Source organism: Vigna unguiculata, chromosome 1 (genome assembly GCF_004118075.2).
Source record: "Vigna unguiculata cultivar IT97K-499-35 chromosome 1, ASM411807v1, whole genome shotgun sequence".
Classification (NCBI taxonomy): domain Eukaryota; kingdom Viridiplantae; phylum Streptophyta; class Magnoliopsida; order Fabales; family Fabaceae; genus Vigna; species Vigna unguiculata.
In genome coordinates, this window is record NC_040279.1 from 40,618,938 (window position 1) to 40,639,157 (window position 20,220).

The following is a 20,220-nucleotide window of genomic DNA, read 5'->3' on the forward strand; positions in this document are numbered from 1 at the left end:
GCCAACTAAGCACACAAACTCTATAATTCAGATGGCTTATAAACTGGCTAGGCCACAACCAACAACCCAGCTCAATTAAAATAAAAACCATGTGGACATATGCAACAAATAATTGGAGTATCTTTCTTCTTAATTATGGACTCCAAATAATTATTGTATTTTTCTTTGTGAAATATCTTTCTTTTATGCAAATACAATTTCATATTCATAGGAATTTCAACATTTAGGCGTTATCATATTAAACATTCCATTTATTTATTTATTTTTATGAATTCTATATACCATAAATAAAGAATGCATAGAGGTACATTATTTGCGCACGTGATTCCATTCCAAACCGTTGGCTCAAGCGAATGTGAAGCCATTAAGCCACAAAGCTTAGAGGGTGGAGCTGTTGTCGGTGCTCCTAATGGTGTGTGTATGACAGTGAAAACTGAAAACACACAAAGCGTATTTCCTTCACTGTCAGAGACTCCCTCTCCATCAAAATCAACCATTGAAGACGCCCATTTAAAACCCAAAACACACATTTCGCACTGTTTTCTTAACGAGCCATCCTCACCTCTATTCAAATCAAATCTGACTCGGACCACCACCAGGCCAAGAAAGAAAACCAATCGATGAGTCACCGTCACACTCACACGCCGGCTTCGCTTTTCGCTCTCTGAAGGTGTTTTCCATTTCCTCTCACCTCTTCGCATTTTTTCAATTCCACCGTCTATCCATTCTTCAATATTCTCGCATTCATTCGCCGTAACCGCTTTGACTTTTTCGTTGACTCACACGCTTCACGCTTTCTACACTTCCATTTCTCGGTGGTAGCTCTTGATCTGCTACCCGTGTAGCTGTCTCCACGATTCAATTTTAATCGATTCCATTGTTTGCTTGATTTTTCAGTGGCTTTTGGTTAGGTCACCGTGCAGCTATTATTAATATTATTATTGTTAGTTATTTTTGTTTTGAGCTTGTGGAATTTGCATTTGCGATTTTGGTGTAATTAATGTTGTTTGAGACTGGTGATTCATTTGAATCTGAATTTCGGTTTGGACAGGGAGGATTTGATGTTCTGTCAGACTCTCCAGTGCTAATTGTAGAGCAGCAGTGTCCTGGATTGATCTGTTTGGGAGTGTCTGCGCGAAGTGAAGCTGGCGACCACACTGACTTGGAGGTTTGCTGCCCACAATGGCAGCACACTTGCTGCTAATGACATGGTACTTCGTGATTTTCATTGTTTATTCTTTTTCTTTTTCATTCATTTTATGCTATGCCATCATCATTACTGGTAGAGGAAAAGTGTTTGAGTATTAGGAAATATCTGTAACTTTACAAAACCTTAAGTTCTCCTGCACATATTGGACACCATTTCTTCATATTGCTCGACGGTCCACTATGTTTTAAAATTTTAGTCGTGGTTATAGAAATTTTGGACAAGGAAAAGATGATGCAACGGCAATTGTGGTTGTGGAGACTTCTAAAATTGCAATATGGTAGCCACAATTGTGGTTATGAACAGCTGTCTAAAACTAGACTTGATTTGTGCTTTTTTTGGTGTGCCAAACTATTCCAGAAAGCATAGTTGTGAACCATGGAAGTGTCTTATTTCATTCTACTCTCTGTTTCTTCTCTACCATTGGAACATATCTGTCACTGTTCTTCGATTGAGACGTCCATGGTTTTACAGAAATGTGAAGATGATGATAAATATTCTATTGTAGATAGGAGGCGCTATTTTAGTTACGCACTCTACCATCATTTGCTATATATCCTTCTACATATCCTTGATTCTGTGACTGGGTGCAGGGTAAATGCTAGAAAATGGAAAAAAAGGTCGCATTATTATATTCTCTTAAGACTATGGCATTCATGGTCATCTGTTTTAATGGGTTACTTGTAGCGTTTATTGTAGACTGGAGTCTATTGTACAGAGCTTTCTGCTGCACCGTATAATGCTGTATATTTTTCTTTATTTTATATCTCGTGTCTGTTTTGCGCAATAAGATGCTATGCTATGCTAATATTAAGTAGTCAATTGTAGCAATCATGTACATTTAATGCTTTGAAAATCTTGAATTTCTTGATACAGAAAAAAAAATCAAGTTGTGATAGTGATATATGGTTTTGCTATGTTCCTTCTCAAATTGATTTTCCATTTCTCCTCTCATACAACTTCAACATTGATCCTTATCCATGTAGTACATGTAGTACTAAGTCTAATTTATTCGTGTTAATTTTTTTTACTTCCATCATTTAGAGATATACAAACATTCTGTTTATTCTCATTGTCGTTGTTCTGATTGTAGGAAAGAAATGGTGATGGGAAGGCTCAAGATTCAGAGACTCTACCTCCCCATTCTGTTCTGAAGATGGGATTGAGGTTGGTTATGACATTGGATATGACTGCAAATTATGTTAAAAAATAATATTTTATGGCCTTCAAAATCATCAAATCATTTGCTTGTATTGCTTCACTAAAATTCTTGCACTTACATTGGTACTTTTGCTTATGGTTAAGTAAGCTGTGACTTGTGAATCCTACCTATTTAGTTATACCGTGTCATCCGTGTAAAAGTTTTCCAAGATAAAAGTGATATGTTCTCTCTCACCCTTTCAGAGTCTCATACATTGAAGATAATGAGAACTATAAGTTGATGGTTATATATATATATGGTTTATGGAAATTTGAATTAAAGCATAAATTCTGTATCTTACATTCCTAATTGTTTGCAGAGAACGTAGCAACAACAGCAGCATGGAGGATCCAGATGGGACATTAGCAAGTGTTGCCCAATGCATTGAGCAGTTGCGTCAGAGCTCATCTTCTATGCAGGAGAAAGAGTATTCTTTGAAGCAGTTGTTGGAGCTTATTCATATTCGAGAAAATGCTTTCAGTGCTGTTGGATCTCATTCTCAGGCAGTTCCAGTACTTGTTTCCCTTCTTCGGTCAGGGTCTTCAAATGTGAAGATACAGGCAGCAACTGTATTGGGTTCACTTTGTAAAGAAAATGAGTTGAGGGTGAAAGTCTTGCTTGGAGGATGTATTCCACCTTTGCTTGGTCTACTGAAGTCCAGTTCTGCTGAAGGTCAAGTGGCTGCTGCAAAGACGATTTTTGCTGTTTCTCAAGGTGGTGCCAAAGATCATGTTGGATCAAAAATTTTTTCAACTGAAGGAGTAGTTCCAGTGCTATGGGAACAGTTGCAAAAGGGCCTGAAGACAAATGTAGTTGATAATTTATTAACTGGGGCATTGAAGAATCTCTCCAGCAGCACTGATAGATTCTGGAGTGCTACAATACAAGCTGGAGGGGTGGACATATTAATTAAGTTACTGAAAACAGGGCAGTCTAACACTTTAGCAAATGTGTGCTTTTTACTTGGCTGTATGATGATGGAGGATGCATCTGTTTGTTCAAAATTGTTGACAGCTGAGGAAACTAAACAACTTCTCAAACTTTTAAGCCCTGGTAATGATGCCGCTGTCAGGGCTGAAGCAGCTGGTGCTCTTAAATCTCTTTCTGCTCAGTGCAAAGATGCAAGAAAAGAGATAGCCAATTCCAATGGCATTCCTGCTTTGATTAATGCTACCATAGCTCCTTCCAAAGAGTTCATGCAGGGTGAGTATGCTCAAGCATTACAGGAGAATGCGATGTGTGCTTTAGCAAACATCTCTGGTGGTTTGTCATATGTCATCTCCAGTCTTGGTCAAAGCCTTGAATCATGCTCCTCGCCGGCCCAAGCTGCTGACACGTTGGGGGCTTTAGCTTCAGCTCTTATGATATATGACGACAATGCTGAATCTACCAGGGCAACAGATCCTTTGGCAGTTGAGCAGACATTACTTGAACAATTTAAAACTGGCTTGTCATATCTTGCGCAGGAACGAACTATTGAAGCACTAGCTAGTTTGTATAGCAATCCTATACTGTCAATCAAACTTGCAAATTCTGATGCAAAACGTTTGCTTGTTGGTTTAATAACGATGGCTACTAATGAAGTGCAAGATGAACTTCTAAAATCCCTCTTGACATTGTGCAATACTGAATGCAGTTTGTGGAGTGCACTTCAAGGCCGTGAAGGAGTTCAGTTGTTGATATCTCTTTTGGGGCTTTCATCGGAACAACAACAAGAATGTGCTGTTGCCCTCCTTTGCCTTTTATCTCATGAAAATGATGAAAGTAAATGGGCTATTACTGCTGCTGGTGGTATACCTCCTCTTGTTCAAATTTTGGAGTCAGGATCTGCAAAAGCAAAGGAAGATTCAGCATCAATCCTTAGGAACCTATGTGATCACAGTGAGGATATACGTGCTTGTGTTGAAAGTGCTGATGCTGTTCCTGCATTACTTTGGCTGTTGAAAAATGGAAGCCCAAATGGGAAGGAGATTGCAGCAAAGACTTTGAATCACTTAATCCATAAATCTGATACAGCAACTATCAGTCAGCTTACAGCATTATTGACCAGTGATTTACCTGAATCTAAGGTTTATGTTTTAGACGCTTTGAGAAGTATGCTTTCAGTTGTTGCTCTTTCTGATCTTCTACGTGAAGGTAGTGCTGCCAGTGATGCAATCGATACAATGATTAAATTACTAAGCTCAACCAAGGAAGAAACTCAGGCCAAGTCTGTGTCTGCTCTGGCGGGAATTTTTGAAACGAGGAAAGATGTGCGCGAGAGCAACATTGCTGTTAAAACTCTTTGGTCAGCAATGAAGTTGCTTAATGTTGAATCGGAAAGTATCTTAATGGAGTCCTCGCGCTGTTTGGCTGCGATATTCCTTTCCATCAAAGAGAACAGGGATGTGGTTGCTATTGCTAGAGATGCATTACCCTCCCTAGTTTCACTAGCTAACTCTTCAGTTTTGGAAGTGGCGGAGCTGGCAACATGTGCTGTGGCAAATCTTATTTTGGATAGTGAAATTGCGGAGAAAGCTGTTCCTGAAGAAGTCATCTTGGCTGCTACTAGAGTATTACGTGAAGGCACAATTTCTGGAAAATCACATGCTGCAGCAGCAATTGCTCGCCTTTTACATTCTAAGAGGCAAGTTGATTATGCTATAACTGATTGTGTGAATCGAGCTGGAACTGTTCTTGCACTAGTTTCTTTCTTAGACTTTGCTATCAATGGACTTAGTTCCACATCAGAAGCTCTAGAAGCACTTGCCATGCTGTCTAGGTCAGAAGTGAATGGTGCACACAGTAAGCCTCCTTGGGCAGTTTTGGCTGAATTTCCTAAAAGCATCAGCCCAATAGTTTTGTCCATTACTGATTCAACGCCAGTGTTGCAGGATAAAGCTATTGAAATTTTATCTCGATTATGTAAGGATCAACCTTTTGTTTTGGGAGACATTGTTGTTTCTGCTCCTGGATGTATACCTTCTATAGCTAAGAGGATAATCCATTCCTCTTCTAAAAATATAAAGGTCAAAATTGGTGGAGCTGCTGTTCTTATTTGTGCTGCTAAAGTAAATCACCAGAGGCTGGTGGAGGATCTTAATTTATCAAACTTGTGTGGTAATCTAGTTCAGTCTCTTGTCGATATACTTATTTCTTCACAGGCTACTTTGGATTATCAGCACGATGACAACAGGGAAGTTATCAGCATCTGCAGGCATACAAAAGAAGCCAATGATGGTAAATCAAGCACTGGCACCGCCATTGTTTCTGGTGCCAACTTAGCTATATGGTTACTAACTGTTCTTGCTTGCCATGATGAAAAGTGTAAAACTGCAATAATGGAGGCGGGTGCAATTGAGTTTCTGAGTGACAGGATTGCAAATTGTTTCTCACTGTACAGTCAGGTATTGTAGTGCTATGTTTTCAATCAATGAAGTATACAGTGGCATCTGATTCTTTCCATATTTATTTACTCATTTTCATCAATGGATTCTTATTTGTCAAAGTTGTTCACAGATACACACCTCGTCGTTTATATAGTAGTTAGACAATAGACTAGTGTACAATTATTATTTCTGATTGTTAAATCTTTGCTCCTTTATGGTGCTATGCAGATTGACTATAAAGAAGATAGTAGCATGTGGATTTTTGCTTTGTTGCTGGCAATATTGTTTCAGGATAGGGATATTATACGAGCACATGCAACCATGAAATCTATACCAGCACTTGCCAATTTATTGAAGTCAGAGGAATCAGCAAACAGATATTTTGCTGCACAATCCATAGCTAGCTTAGTCTGTAATGGTAGCAGGGGAACACTTCTGTCTGTGGCAAATTCTGGGGCAGCTGGTGGACTTATCTCCTTGCTTGGCTGTGCTGATACTGATATACAGGATCTTCTAGAATTGTCAGAGGAATTTTCTTTGGTGCATTATCCTGATCAAGTTGCTCTTGAGAGGTTGTTTAGAGTTGATGACATAAGAGTTGGTGCCACTTCTCGGAAGGCAATACCTGCTCTAGTTGATTTGCTCAAACCAATTCCAGAACGCCCGGGTGCACCATTTTTAGCACTTGGGCTTTTGACTCAACTTGCTATAGACTGTCCGTCAAATAAGATCGTAATGGTTGAGGCAGGTGCCCTAGAGGCGCTTTCTAAGTATCTTTCACTAGGTCCACAAGATGCAACGGAAGAAGCTGCTACAGATCTGTTAGGGATTCTGTTTAGCAGTGCAGAAATACGGAGACATGAATCAGCATTTGGAGCTGTTACTCAGCTTGTAGCTGTACTGCGTTTAGGAGGAAGAGCTGCAAGGTATAGGGCCGCAAAAGCTTTGGAGAGTTTATTCACCGCTGACCATATTAGAAATGCAGAGACTGCTCGACAAGCTGTCCAGCCATTGGTAGAGATTCTTAATACTGGTTTAGAGAGAGAGCAACATGCTGCAATTGCTGCACTAGTTAGGTTACTCAGTGAAAATCCTTCAAAAGCACTTGCTGTTGCTGATGTTGAGATGAATGCAGTGGATGTTCTTTGTAGGATTCTTTCATCAGATTGTTCAATGGACCTCAAAGGGGATGCTGCTGAATTATGTTCTGTTCTTTTTGGAAATACAAGGATTCGGTCCACAATGGCTGCTGCACGTTGTGTTGAACCTCTAGTCACTCTCCTTGTAAGTGAGTTTAGTCCTTCTCACCATTCAGTTGTTCGGGCATTGGATAGGCTTGTTGATGATGAGCAACTAGCTGAATTAGTTGCTGCACATGGTGCAGTTATTCCTCTTGTTGGCCTACTTTATGGTAGGAATTACGTACTTCATGAGGCCATTTCCAGAGCTCTGGTCAAGTTGGGAAAAGACAGGCCGGCTTGCAAAATGGAAATGGTGAAAGCTGGAGTTATTGAAAGCATACTTGACATCCTTCATGAAGCACCTGATTATCTATGTGCAGCTTTTGCAGAATTGTTGCGTATATTGACCAATAATGCTAGCATAGCAAAAGGACCACCAGCTGCTAAAGTTGTTGAACCCCTGTTTATGTTGCTAATAAGACAAGACTTTGGGCCAGATGGACAACATAGTGCATTGCAGGTTTTGGTTAATATTTTAGAACATCCACAATGTCGTGCTGATTACACATTGTCTTCTCACCAAGCTATTGAACCTCTTATCCCTTTGCTTGATTCTCCAATATCAGCAGTGCAACAGTTGGCTGCTGAGCTTCTCTCACATCTTCTTTTAGAAGAACACCTTCAGAAAGATCCAGTAACACAACATGTAATTGGCCCTCTTATACGAGTTCTTGGTTCTGGTATACATATATTGCAACAGAGAGCTGTGAAGGCCCTGGTCAGTATTGCACTGATATGGCCAAATGAAATTGCAAAGGAGGGTGGTGTTATTGAAATTTCAAAAGTTATCTTACAAGCAGATCCTTCCATTCCTCATGCTTTATGGGAATCTGCGGCCTCTGTTTTGGCTAGTATTCTGCAATTTAGTTCTGAATACTACCTAGAAGTTCCAGTTGCTGTTTTGGTTAGGTTGCTTCGATCTGGCTTAGAAAGCACAGTTGTTGGTGCATTAAATGCTCTCCTTGTGTTGGAAAGTGATGATGGAACTAGTGCTGAAGCAATGGCTGAAAGTGGTGCCATAGAGGCTCTCTTGGAGCTCCTAAGATCTCATCAGTGCGAGGAAACCGCTGCAAGACTCTTAGAAGTATTGCTGAACAATGTAAAGATCAGAGAAACAAAAGTTACTAAATCAGCCATCTTACCATTATCCCATTATCTCTTGGACCCACAAACCCAAGCACAACAAGCAAGGTTATTAGCAACATTGGCTCTTGGTGATCTATTTCAGAACGAGGGTCTTGCTCGGTCAAGCGATGCAGTTTCAGCTTGTCGTGCTTTAGTGAATGTGCTTGAAGATCAGCCAACTGAAGAAATGAAAGTGGTAGCCATTTGTGCTCTACAAAACCTTGTGATGAACAGTCGATCAAATAAAAGAGCAGTTGCAGAGGCTGGTGGGGTTCAGGTTATTTTGGATCTGATAAGTTCAAGTGATCCTGAAACATCTGTTCAGGCTGCAATGTTTATTAAACTTCTATTTTCAAATCATACCATTCAAGAGTATGCTTCTAGTGAAACAGTCAGAGCAATAACTGGTGAGCTATGTTCCTATTGGGAAGTGTTTAAATTCTTGTTACTTTTATGCTGGAGCCACTATTATATATATCTTCATTTTTTTTTCTCATATAAAATGGTGTGTTTGTTGCTTTTCACATGGCAATTTCCAACGTGTTTTCTTGTCCTTGAATTAGTTATTTGATTCTCCTCATAAAGCATTTTTTTTTGCTTTTATAAGCAGAAGCTTAGCTTGATTTTAAAAATATTTTTCTGTAAAGAAACCCAAAAATGTTATACATGGACTAATGCATCTCTAAAAAAAATGGCAGAGCTGATTTTTTTTGTTGATTATTGGTCTTGGAACCAAAAATTAAGGGAAGGAATAGATGAATAGTAAAACTTGTAGCTTGTAGACTTGGTTTCTTCATGAGCTGAACAGCTTGAATCTTCTTTGTGCTACATATCCTCTTCTAGCTAAAATAGGCACCTAGTCTTCTGTAAATATTTATTGATGTATCAGAAAATGAATAGGTTGAAATTGAAAGTTGTCTTGTAAGTAAAGGTGTTGTTTCTAATATGAATCCATTGGGGAGCAATGTTGATTCTGTGCGTGTCACTATAAATTGCTTCACCGTGCAAACCTCTCTCCTGTATGAAAATATGACCTATTTTAATTTGTGATATTTTTTAGCTGCTATTGAAAAGGACTTATGGGCTACTGGAACTGTGAACGAAGAGTATCTTAAAGCCTTAAATTCTCTGTTTAGCAACTTCCCAAGACTGAGAGCAACTGAGCCAGCAACACTTAGCATTCCCCATCTGGTTACATCCTTAAAGACAGGCTCTGAGGCTACTCAGGAGGCTGCCTTGGATGCACTTTTCCTGCTTAGGCAAGCTTGGTCAGCATGTCCAGCAGAAGTTTCAAGAGCTCAATCAATAGCAGCTGCAGATGCTATTCCTTTGCTGCAGTACTTAATCCAGTCTGCCCCTCCTCGCTTTCAGGAGAAGGCAGAGTTTTTATTGCAGTGTTTGCCAGGAACTTTGGTGGTGATCATCAAGCGTGGTAACAATATGAAGCAATCTGTCGGAAACCCAAGTGTTTTTTGCAAGCTTACGCTTGGAAACACTCCTCCAAGGCAAACCAAGGTATTTTAATAATAATTCATATCATTATCTTGTTTTTGTGATCTTCTCCTCTATAATGTACTAGGATTAATTGAAATGGGCGAGTGCTTGTTTTATGTTAGAGTAGTATATGATTGTATCTCCATGTCAATCTTGCATAAATGCCAAAAAGCTAATGTGATATGTTATGTCTTTTTGGAAACTATGCCAATATTAGAAAATTCTCAGTTAGGATATGGACCTTTAAAGTTGCTTCCTAGTTCCTAGAAAAAGAAAATCAGTTGACCTCATTTACATATTCTGCTGCAGTTATATTGCCAGATTTTAGAATCCAGAATCACCCAAATTGATTTATTTTTTTTTATTTTCTTTTGAAGTAGCTTTTGACTTAAATGGTGATTTGATTCAAATGGAAGTATTTGGTTGTCACTTTTAATGTTGTGGAGGGCCACGCCCACTTCAATTTCTTTTTGTCATTTCATTATACAGCTTGAGGAACATCATGTTTTCTTCTTAATATAATACAGTTTCTACTTTGATTTGGTTTCCTCCTCGAAAAGGGAATGTGCTAATATTATTGAGAATGTGCTGGTTAGGTGGTCTCAACTGGCCCCAATCCGGAGTGGGAAGAGAGCTTTTCATGGTCCTTTGAGAGTCCTCCAAAAGGCCAGAAGCTTCACATTTCTTGCAAAAACAAGAGCAAAATGGGAAAGGTAATTGTGGGAAAATTGGACTGCACTAAATGCTTTCTATCCATCTTCAATTATTTTGCTTTTACACTTCCGTTGACCCCTCTATTATTTTTATCTGATGACAGAGTTCATTTGGGAAAGTGACAATCCAGATTGATCGGGTAGTAATGCTCGGAGCAGTATCTGGAGAGTACACTCTTTTGCCAGAAAGTAAGAGCGGCCCTTCGAGGAATTTAGAAATAGAATTCCAGTGGTCGAACAAGTGATATACCTGTTTCCGTCTTTAGTGTGAAGCTTTTAAATTGGAACACAGGATACATGGTTGAAATCAAATTTTTGTACAGTATGATTTATCTTGCTAGTGCACATAACAAATTTTTTTAAAACAATATTCTTTTGTAACTTGATCCTTCGTTTCCTTGGTTAAGTGCTCGGGGCACCAAAGATTAGGTCTGCTTCGAATCTTGTATGAATTTTGCTCGTTGCCAATTAAGGTGGGTTCTTTATATATATATATATATATATATATATATATATATATATATATTATACATAAAAAGGTGTTTTTGAACGGGTTAAAGCTTAGATTAGGAACTAAAAGTAAATTACTAAATTGTTAAAAAAACAACAACAAACCATATTAATTATTCGATGATAATTAAGACTACTGAGAATTTAAAAAAATTGCGAAATTATGTTGAAGTCACTGAATAATATTTATGAATTTCACTATTTGACCAAATTGAATTACTTAATGATTTAGTATGCTTAGTTGCAAGGAAAGGTAGGAAATGCTGAGTTGGAATCTCTCCCCAAAATGTGAAAAGTTCAAATCAATCTTGAGCTTTGGTCTCTTGTCAAACCCGGTCCTAAGCGGAAGTGTGAGGGACAGAGATATCTCTTAAGTGGGTGAGGAAGGGATTAATTTGTGTTCTCTGAGAGGAAAAATTAGAAAAAGAGGAAAAAGGAAGAAAGGATTAGAGGGTGAAATTGGTGTTATTTTTTTAAAGTGATTCAGTAATGATTTTAGAATGGATTAAAGAGTGAAATTTGTGACTGAATTGACTGATATGATATATTAAAAAAAATTAATAGAAAAAAAGTTAGATTATCAAAATGTCTCTATTATTACAGGTAATATAAATTATATATAAATAATTTAAAATTATTTTATAATTTTTATTGAATGATTGAAAATATAAAAAAATATTTATAAAAGTAAATGATACAATATATTTTGTATAAAAATAAATTTAATATATAAGGTAAAAAATAATTAATTTATATGAATTTTTTTTTCTTTTTAATAGTAATTTTAAAAATAATATTTTTTATTATAACCATAATAAATTATTATTATCGTTAACATAGAATTAAGAAAGTGAACTAAAACCACGTGTATTGATTTTAACCGCTAAATCACATGTAACAAAAATTAAATAATGAAGGATAATTTAGTAAATCTAATTGTGTCACTTCTAATCGATGGTGAAATTGAATTTTTAGTCGATCTCTCTCCTCTCATCATCAGATATCACCTTCAAAAAAATATGCTACTCAACTTCTGGTCATCTCTTTCCATTTATTGTGAATAATATATCCACACAGCCTAAAAAGTTAGGTTAGTTTAAGACGTTTGTTTCTTTTTTTTTTAAAGGTGGAGTGAACTTCGCATTAAAGAGTGTGAAAAAAAGGTAAGACCCAACTTGCCTTTACATCTTGGACCATACCATCACCGCTCTTGTGGGGCTTTTTTTAGTGATCGGAGCACTTCAGCAGAAGAGAAGAAAAAATAACATTAAATGAATAAATAAATACATTTTTACATATAAATGAAAAACTGTATAGAATTAATTCAAATAAGTAAAAGTACGAGTAGTTCTTAAGAGCAAAATGTAAGTGACCTACATTTAGAAGAAAAAAGTGTAAATTTTAACAAATTAATTTGAGGCTATAAGTACTTAATCTTTAGATAAAAATGAAAATTTTAAAATTATGATCGCTACTTACTTAGAGTTAAATTCGTCAAACAAATAGGTGGATCCATAATTATTTGTGTTTACCTTTGAAGATTTTTTTCTTTGTATGAGAGAGACTTTATCCCCTACCACACACCAGACATTTGTGATTACTTACTATCCAGGCAACTATTTAAGTTTATGCTTGATGTAATGAGATTAAAGAAGAAGTTTTTGCCTCGTATGCTTGTTTTGTTTTTTTATTTAGTAAAAGGAAAGGAATGAAAGTAAATGCGGGGAGCCCACAGTGGCAAAGACAAATCAACACTGGCAATAAAAGCCCGTTTTATTCTCAAGCACGTAAAGACACGGTGGGGCCACCGCGCGTGACGTTTCGCTTCGTGGCGATACTGTTGTGCGCTTACTCCTTCTATCCTAATCATCATTTTCAACCCTCACTATTACAAACACTAATCATATCACTTCAAACCACTTTCCCCGTTAATTAAGCGCTCCACAGTTAAATTCCTACTCCCAGCCAAAAATGCACCACTTTCTTTCTCTTTGTTTTATCCACTCACACTCTCGTTCTCGCTCCCACACACAGCCACACAGGGACGAAACTAAACGATCGATGACGATGACGAACACGACGCACTCTCGCTTCACTAGTTAACACTAATCGTCATACTTAACCAGTTTCAACGAGGCATCGGAACAAGTGCATGTACCAGATCTCGATCTCGATGCGGTGGCGGTTGCTGCTATTGTTGTTGTTGGAGCTAACGGCACGCGCAATGCCGCTTCCGATCACGTTTTCCGCGCGCCTCGTTCACCGCTTCGCTGACGAAATCAAACCGGTTCGAATTCCGACCGGCGACTGGCCAGACCGGAAGAGCTTGCGCTACTACCAGATGCTTCTCGCCGACGACATTCTCAGACGCAAGATCAAACTCGGAGGCGCTCGCTACCAGCTTCTGTTTCCTACTCACGGTAGCAAAACATTGTCGCTCGGCAACGACTTCGGCTGGTGATAATACTAATCCCTAACTCGTCTCTCTTCTGTTTTTTTTTTTTCTCGTCGTGCGAAACGACGTGATTTTGAACCTGATAATGTATGTATATCTGGTGATTAGGTTACATTACACGTGGATTGATATAGGAACACCGAGTACTTCGTTTCTCGTGGCGTTGGACGCAGGCAGTGATCTTCTTTGGATTCCGTGTGATTGCGTACAGTGTGCTCCATTGTCATCGAGTTACTATTCCAATCTGGTATGAATACGGTGCCTAATCTATCTCTTCTTTGATTTCTCTTACCATGTAGAGTCACTGTGATTAAGCGTAATGTTACCATAGTTCTTGAAACTAAGGACGTTTAAAATTATTCTATAAGATTTCTTGTTGGTTGATCTACACATTTTAGTCTCTAAACATATGTTAATATTGTCATTTATCTCGCATTTTTTTGAACTCTACAGTAACGTGATTGGTAATTTTGAACTCTAGTGTTTTTTTTAAGGACTAATGTTACTAGGCTATACACTTTCAGGAATTGGTTTACGCTACTATCTAACATGTAGCCTTAATAACTTAATGTAATAATACAATTTTTGGCTGTATTAGATTGTTTTATTGATTATTCGAAAAAATAGTTAATGATGATAGTGAATCCTTGATCAGATAAGGTTCTTAATACAGCATTTGATTGTGTTATCTTGTTTTAATGATTGTCTAGAAAATAGTCAATGATGCGAATTGCAAATCCTTGATTGGATAAGGTTTCAATTGGAGTGGAATATGACAATCTGGCGCCTTTCTGGGTGCAATTGTTCAGTGAGGTTTAGAGTCTATAACAGGTTTAGCACTTATTTCCAATAATTGATTGGCAGGTGCTCCTTCACATATGGGGCATCTATTATGCAGGATAGAGATCTGAATGAATATAGTCCGTCTCGATCGTTATCCAGTAAGCATCTGTCTTGCAGTCATCACTTGTGTGATAATGGTTCGAATTGTAAAAGTTCCCAGCAGCAGTGTCCGTACATGGTCAGTTACTTGTCAGATAATACATCGAGTTCTGGATTGTTAGTTGAGGACATACTGCATCTTCAGTCTGGTGGCGGTTTATCAAACTCGTCTGTTCAGGCTCCAGTTGTTCTTGGGTGTGGCTGACTGCCCTGTCCTTTTCACTTCAATATCACTTTGCCTGATGATGTTTTTTCCCTCCTTATTCTGAAAAGCAAGTTCCCTCCTGGTTTTGTATCTGATATCTGTTTTGTTGAGTGCAGGTGTGGTATGAAGCAAAGTGGTGGTTACTTGGATGGGGTTGCCCCCGATGGTCTATTAGGTTTGGGACCTGGGGAGAGTTCTGTTCCAAGTTTTCTTGCCAAGTCAGGATTAATCCACAATTCCTTTTCCTTGTGCTTTGATCAAGATGATTCTGGTAGAATGTTTTTTGGGGACCAGGGACCAACCATCCAACAGTCTACCCCGTTCTTGCCTTTGGACGGATTATAGTATGGAATTCTGTGCTTTAAATTAGTTTACCGTGTTTCACTGAACTAAAAACCGTAGAAAATGGTGACATGCTAATGATGATAAATCTCCTGGTCAGTTCAACGTACATTGTTGGAGTGGAGTCATCTTGTATTGGGAATACTTGTCTTAAAATGACAAGTTTTAAAGCACAGATTGATAGCGGAACGTCTTTTACGTTTCTTCCCGGCCATGCTTATGGAGTAATAGCCGAGGAGGTACTTTAGTTTTCTGAATTCCATAATTATAAATTTCTCCTCAGTGTTTTCATATGATTTTATTTGTAATAGTTTGATCAACAAGTAAATGGTTCAAGATCTAGCTTTGAAGGATCTCCTTGGGAGTATTGCTATGTACCCAGGTGAGTTTTCTTGATAGATATCCGTCTGTCTGACCCTTTTTCCTCTACTTGTGTCTCTTTGGACCATGATTTCCTAATTGCTGGAAGTTTCCGACAGTTCGCAAGAGTTGCCAAAAGTTCCCAGCTTAACTCTCATGTTCCAGCAGAATAACAGTTTTGTGGTCTATAATCCCGTGTTTGTATTCTATGGCAATGAGGTGGGTGTGAATGAAGTGATCCTGCACTAAGGTTTTTAAATTATAATTAACTATGAATCATGATATAAGAGGATTCGTTAATGTTAGAATATTTCCAATTATTCCTCTAATATTTTATTGCTAACCTCCTACCTATTTAACAAAGAAGGTATTAAATTATCAGATGGATTAATAATAGAAGAGTGGACATGTCTTTTTTTTTTTTATTGTATCAATTATTTATTTTGCAGCGAGTTTCTGTTGAGAAGTATTTTGTGTAGCCCATGAGAAATAAGTACCAAGTGTCCGTTTGAACTTATATTTTGTATGTGGACACAAATAAATATATTCTCTCCACTTTGCCTGAACAAATTTAATTTTTGTATCAAAATATGGTTTTATTTATACAGAATATTTTTCACCACCATTTTGAATCTTCACGTCTATCTCCAATTGTTCTAATGATGCTGTGCATGAATTTATTGGAAAATTGAATTGTAACAATTTTTGGTTATATTATTTTCCTAGGTGGTGAACCAACTCTGTCCGGATGCATAAGTGGGGCAACTATTCATTTTTTGTCATGTGAAAATATTTTCTATTAAATATTATGTTTTTTGGGATTGCTGTATTGATTTAGCATGTGAAAACTTCCTCATGTAAATATTTTTTCTAGGAATGTGCAGCATCCATTTAATATATTATTAGACATTGTTCTCTGCAAAAGGAAAACTCAGTTTTTCGAATAATACTTGTAGAAGAAGGGAAACAAAACAAAAAAGTGGCGATTTTTCCTGTAACAGTTCTAGCTAAATTAGGTAGACTGGTTCTTTTGGTGCAGGGAGTCATTGGATTTTGTTTAGCCATCCAGCCAACAGAAGGGGATATGGGAACAATTGGACGTAAGTTATTTTCCTAGTCAATGTCTACTGATTACCCGTACTCTGAAATATAGTATTAGTTATTGAAGGATACTTTAATCTTAAAATTAATAAAATCTTTTCGCAGAGAACTTCATGACTGGATACCGTTTGGTATTTGACAGGGAAAACAAGAAGCTAGCGTGGTCACGTTCAAATTGTGAGTCTTATTACTTTTGAGTTTATGAGCTTAATATATTTTATAGTACTAATCATTCTTCTTAGGCAAAGAAGCTGACTTGGTTTCTTAGCCGTTTAACTCATGCAAAGGCTTTTTTCAAATCAAAAGCCCTTACTCTGCCTGTATTCATTTTGGTTATTTCACTTTGGATGCGTAGGTCAGGATTTGAGTGTAGATAAGAGGACGCCCCTTTCTCCAAATGAGACTTCACCAAACCCATTGCCTTCAGATGAGCAACAAAGGACGAACGGGCATGCAGTTGCTCCAGCTGTTGCTGGAAGAGCTCCCCACAAATCTTCAGCAGCTTTATCTCGGATGAATTCAGTGTTCCGGGTATATTGGCAGTGCTCTTTCTTTCTTCTTTTTCAACTCGTGTCTGCCTCTTACTGAGAGCATCGCATTCTTATTCTTATATATGTCTAGATAGCATTACATGTATACCAAGTCTGTATTTTTGTCCCCCTATAGCTTTGTAAGTATTTTAGATCTCACACCATCTAATGCTGTTTTTTCAACCTTGTCAGCATGTTAGATTCCTAAAACTCGTACTGGACTATTTATCTGTCAAACCCGTTTTCGGACGGGTGAGCTTATGTAAATCAGATTGATAATCATAGCCTAATGGTTCTTGCTAAGAAAACTAGTTACAATGCAAATTTAATAGAAGCATATTTAGTTTAGTTTGGTAAGCGTGGTGTACTGGTCTTTTCCATTTCGAGATAATCAGCCATAAAGTGTAATATAAGCTCCTAATATTTAGATAAATTATTATCTTAGTTATGATAAGTGTGAAACATCAAAGTAATAGACCAATTGCCTTAATTGAGTAAAAAATTATTAACATTGAGAAAGCAGTGTATGTACAGGTACAGTAATATAATAGTTTTGTTATCATTTGGTGAGTGTATGTTTCTATGTTAGACAACACTTTTACCTGCATTGTCTAAAGCAACAACGTATGTACATATTTTGAAAATTTGATATGATTATGTGTATCAGATGTGTCCACAAACACTTAATTACTCATTGTTATGAAATTCAAGTTTTGTTAATTTTGATAATAAATATCTTAAAAATAATATAGTTTTTTAATTAGTTGGTAATGTAAAAACTTAAAATAATAGTTCAACTTCAAAAAATTAAGGTCGTAAGCTTGGGCAGAGTAAACAAATTGTGAAATATTTTACATTTATATATAAAATTTCTTATTTTTAATTTTTTGAAATATTTTAGAGATAACTTATTTCTCAGTTAAAAACGATATCAGACACGCATCTTATTTAGTGCTGTTGATGTTATTATTATTGTTTTTCTTTTGCAGCTACCTTTTAAGAAACATGCATTTGTTGTATGACAGCTAAAATTTGGCTTCTATTCATTATTAACCTAGCTACCTCCCGTTGCTTTTTTATCTATTTCAATTCTGAAAAGAAAAAATTCTTTAGAATTCTAATGATATATTTATTGTTTTTATTGTCCTTTTAGTTTTTATAATGATTTTTAAATAATTTATATATGTTAGTATATGCGTATCTACTTTTTATGATATTTAAAAAAATTAGGCATTATATAATTATTGAAATAAAAAATGACTACAATTTATATTAAAAACATAAAAATCAATATGAACAGCCATTTATAAAAATAAATACTTTTTATGATAAAACGCAAAAGAAACTAAAAGTAGTAGTAAAATACTTCATATATGAAAGAAATCATTTTATACATAATTAAATTGTAAGTATTTAAAAGGTTTAGTTCTACATTTTTTTATTACAACGTAGCTTCAATATAATATATAATAAATAATATATTAAGTTATCTTATTTTCTTAAAATTTATATATATATATATATATTTATTTATAAAAAGTTATAAGTTGGTTATAATAAAAAAATAAATAATGTACACACTATCGCCAATTCCACTAGGGAATTATAAAACTAATTTAAAAATTTGAGAAATTAAAAACCAAAGTTTATGATTTAATTGATATGAGCCCACGGATTATGTCAGGGTACAATTTGACATCTTATGGAGATTTATCTTTGGATCAAACAACACAACATATTATTAAACAAGCCTCAGCATATTATTAAACAAGCTGTTATTTATTGAGTGATGATACACAAATACCACACTTTTATTCTACACTTATTCAACAAAAAATAAAATAAAATAAAATAAATTGAGATGAATAAAATACAAAAGTAAAAATATTATTTTTTCATTAGGTGTTAAATAAGTATAGGAAAATTCAAAATTTAGAGGTGTATGTTTATAATTTTTCTTATTAATACGTGCCATGAGGAAGTAGCTAAAAAGGTCTACTCGCTCATGAGCATGCTTCCAAAGAATTTAAACTATGCATACAGCCATTATATAGTTGTTAATTCTTAATATATCTTACAGGTGTATTAGTTTAAACTTTAAACATTGAATTATACAAAGCAATTTCAAATTATTTTTAGGGCTAAATAGGTTGTTCATCCTTCAACTTTTAGTAAAAATTAGAATTAGTTCCTTTTGAAAATTTTGAACCAATTTAATCTCTCATATTTAGAAATGTGTGAATTTAACCCTTTAAACAAAATTTTGTTAAGTTTATTTGACGTTTCAAACGCGTTTCTTAGTTAACATTGAAGTGAATATGTATCAAATAATGTAAACAAACTAAAATACTATAATGAAATGTGTTTGAAACATCAAATAAACTTAATAACATTTGGCTAAACGGACTAAATCCACACATTTATAGAGTTGCGAGACTAAATTGGTTCAAGGTTTCCAAGAGGGAATAATTCTAATTTTCACTAACGTTAAAGGACTAAAAACATATTTGACCCTTATTTTTATTGGAGGAGTGATTAGATTATGAAAACATAAAAGAGCAATAATCTCCACAATAAATTAAGTAATTTTCGATATCCAGAGAACTGAATACGAAAATATATTTGGATTAACCATTGTAAGAGAAGATTAAATTTGGTATTTGATTTTCCAACTATAAAGCACCTGAAGTTTGGTTTTCTCTACTGATTGGATGGATGAGAAAGAGAAAGGACAATTTTGCATGTACTCTCCGATGGGAATCATAACCCTTTTATCTAACCTCTGTCCTCTCTCAGTTACTTTTTTTTAAGTCAGTATTCCTAATTTGTGTCTTAATTTGACCAATTTAACAAATTAAAATATTGTGGCTATCTACAAGATTGATATTTTCATGACATCTATTTACTCTAAACCATATATATAATTAATTAAATCTTAATATATATATATATATATATATATATATATATATTATATCCCAAATTACTAACATGAGTTACATATTATATGAAAATAAAGAAAAATGAATAAAATTCCATAAAATTAACATTTTTTTTTAAGATTTTAAATTAAATACAATTTCACGTGTATACTATATTTGTATCTCATTCATAGAGATCTCCGAGAGTTTTATTTTTATTTTTCAAATTTCCACATTTTTCATTATCTATCTCGTGACAATAGCAAATCTTCCCTTAAACAAACAAAGAAAAAAAAATTATACGCACACTAAAGAAGAAGTGTGATTTTTTTGTGTGTGATAATAACATGTAACGACTTCTAAGTTAATTTAGCTCTCAAATTCCTAGTTAAAATTGATTCTTTTATGATAAACTCAGAATTATATATACATTCCAAAAGCAGAAGAAAGCAGGTGAATAATATTACTAATTAAAGTTTACACACGAGATATGGTAAGTTTAATA

The 20,220-nt window shown here is 35.7% G+C and overlaps 2 protein-coding genes across 3 annotated transcripts; both read left to right on the plus strand.

The window, feature by feature from the left end:
• Positions 1-377: 377 nt before the first annotated feature.
• On the plus strand, positions 378-10,817 carry LOC114183564 (protein CELLULOSE SYNTHASE INTERACTIVE 1-like). The gene is made up of 8 exons (XM_028070636.1): positions 378-670; positions 1,052-1,211; positions 2,301-2,374; positions 2,728-5,794; positions 6,005-8,549; positions 9,203-9,657; positions 10,233-10,349; positions 10,454-10,817. Exons 2-8 carry the CDS (start codon positions 1,209-1,211, stop codon positions 10,592-10,594), a joined length of 6,402 nt encoding a protein of 2,133 aa, XP_027926437.1. The 5' UTR covers positions 378-670; positions 1,052-1,208; the 3' UTR covers positions 10,595-10,817.
• A 1,980-nt stretch (positions 10,818-12,797) lies between these two features.
• Positions 12,798-17,142, plus strand: LOC114163356 (aspartic proteinase-like protein 1). Of its 2 annotated transcripts, none has more exons than XM_028047632.1 (10): positions 12,798-13,316; positions 13,423-13,561; positions 14,213-14,451; positions 14,578-14,805; positions 14,904-15,042; positions 15,115-15,185; positions 15,283-15,382; positions 16,203-16,263; positions 16,407-16,441; positions 16,620-16,890. In XM_028047632.1, exons 1-9 carry the CDS (start codon positions 13,012-13,014, stop codon positions 16,421-16,423), a joined length of 1,299 nt encoding a protein of 432 aa, XP_027903433.1. In that variant the 5' UTR covers positions 12,798-13,011; the 3' UTR covers positions 16,424-16,441; positions 16,620-16,890. The 2 variants fall into 2 exon arrangements, with proteins under 2 accessions (XP_027903433.1, XP_027903424.1); XM_028047623.1 differs by having other exon boundaries at positions 12,804-13,316; positions 16,370-16,441; positions 16,620-17,142.
• The last annotated feature ends 3,078 nt before the right edge of the window (positions 17,143-20,220 follow it).

Excerpts from the sequence above, each read along its gene's own strand:
- LOC114183564 (XM_028070636.1), top strand. Across the intron at positions 2,375-2,727 it reads GTTCTGAAGATGGGATTGAG|AGAACGTAGCAACAACAGCA; the intron begins GTTGGTTATGAC and ends AATTGTTTGCAG. Across the intron at positions 9,658-10,232 it reads CTCCTCCAAGGCAAACCAAG|GTGGTCTCAACTGGCCCCAA; the intron begins GTATTTTAATAA and ends TGTGCTGGTTAG.
- LOC114163356 (XM_028047623.1), top strand. The coding sequence starts at position 13,012 with ATGTACCAGATCTCGATCTCGATGCGGTGGCGGTTGCTGCTATTGTTG. Across the intron at positions 13,562-14,212 it reads CGAGTTACTATTCCAATCTG|GATAGAGATCTGAATGAATA; the intron begins GTATGAATACGG and ends TCTATTATGCAG. Across the intron at positions 15,383-16,202 it reads TTGTATTCTATGGCAATGAG|GGAGTCATTGGATTTTGTTT; the intron begins GTGGGTGTGAAT and ends CTTTTGGTGCAG.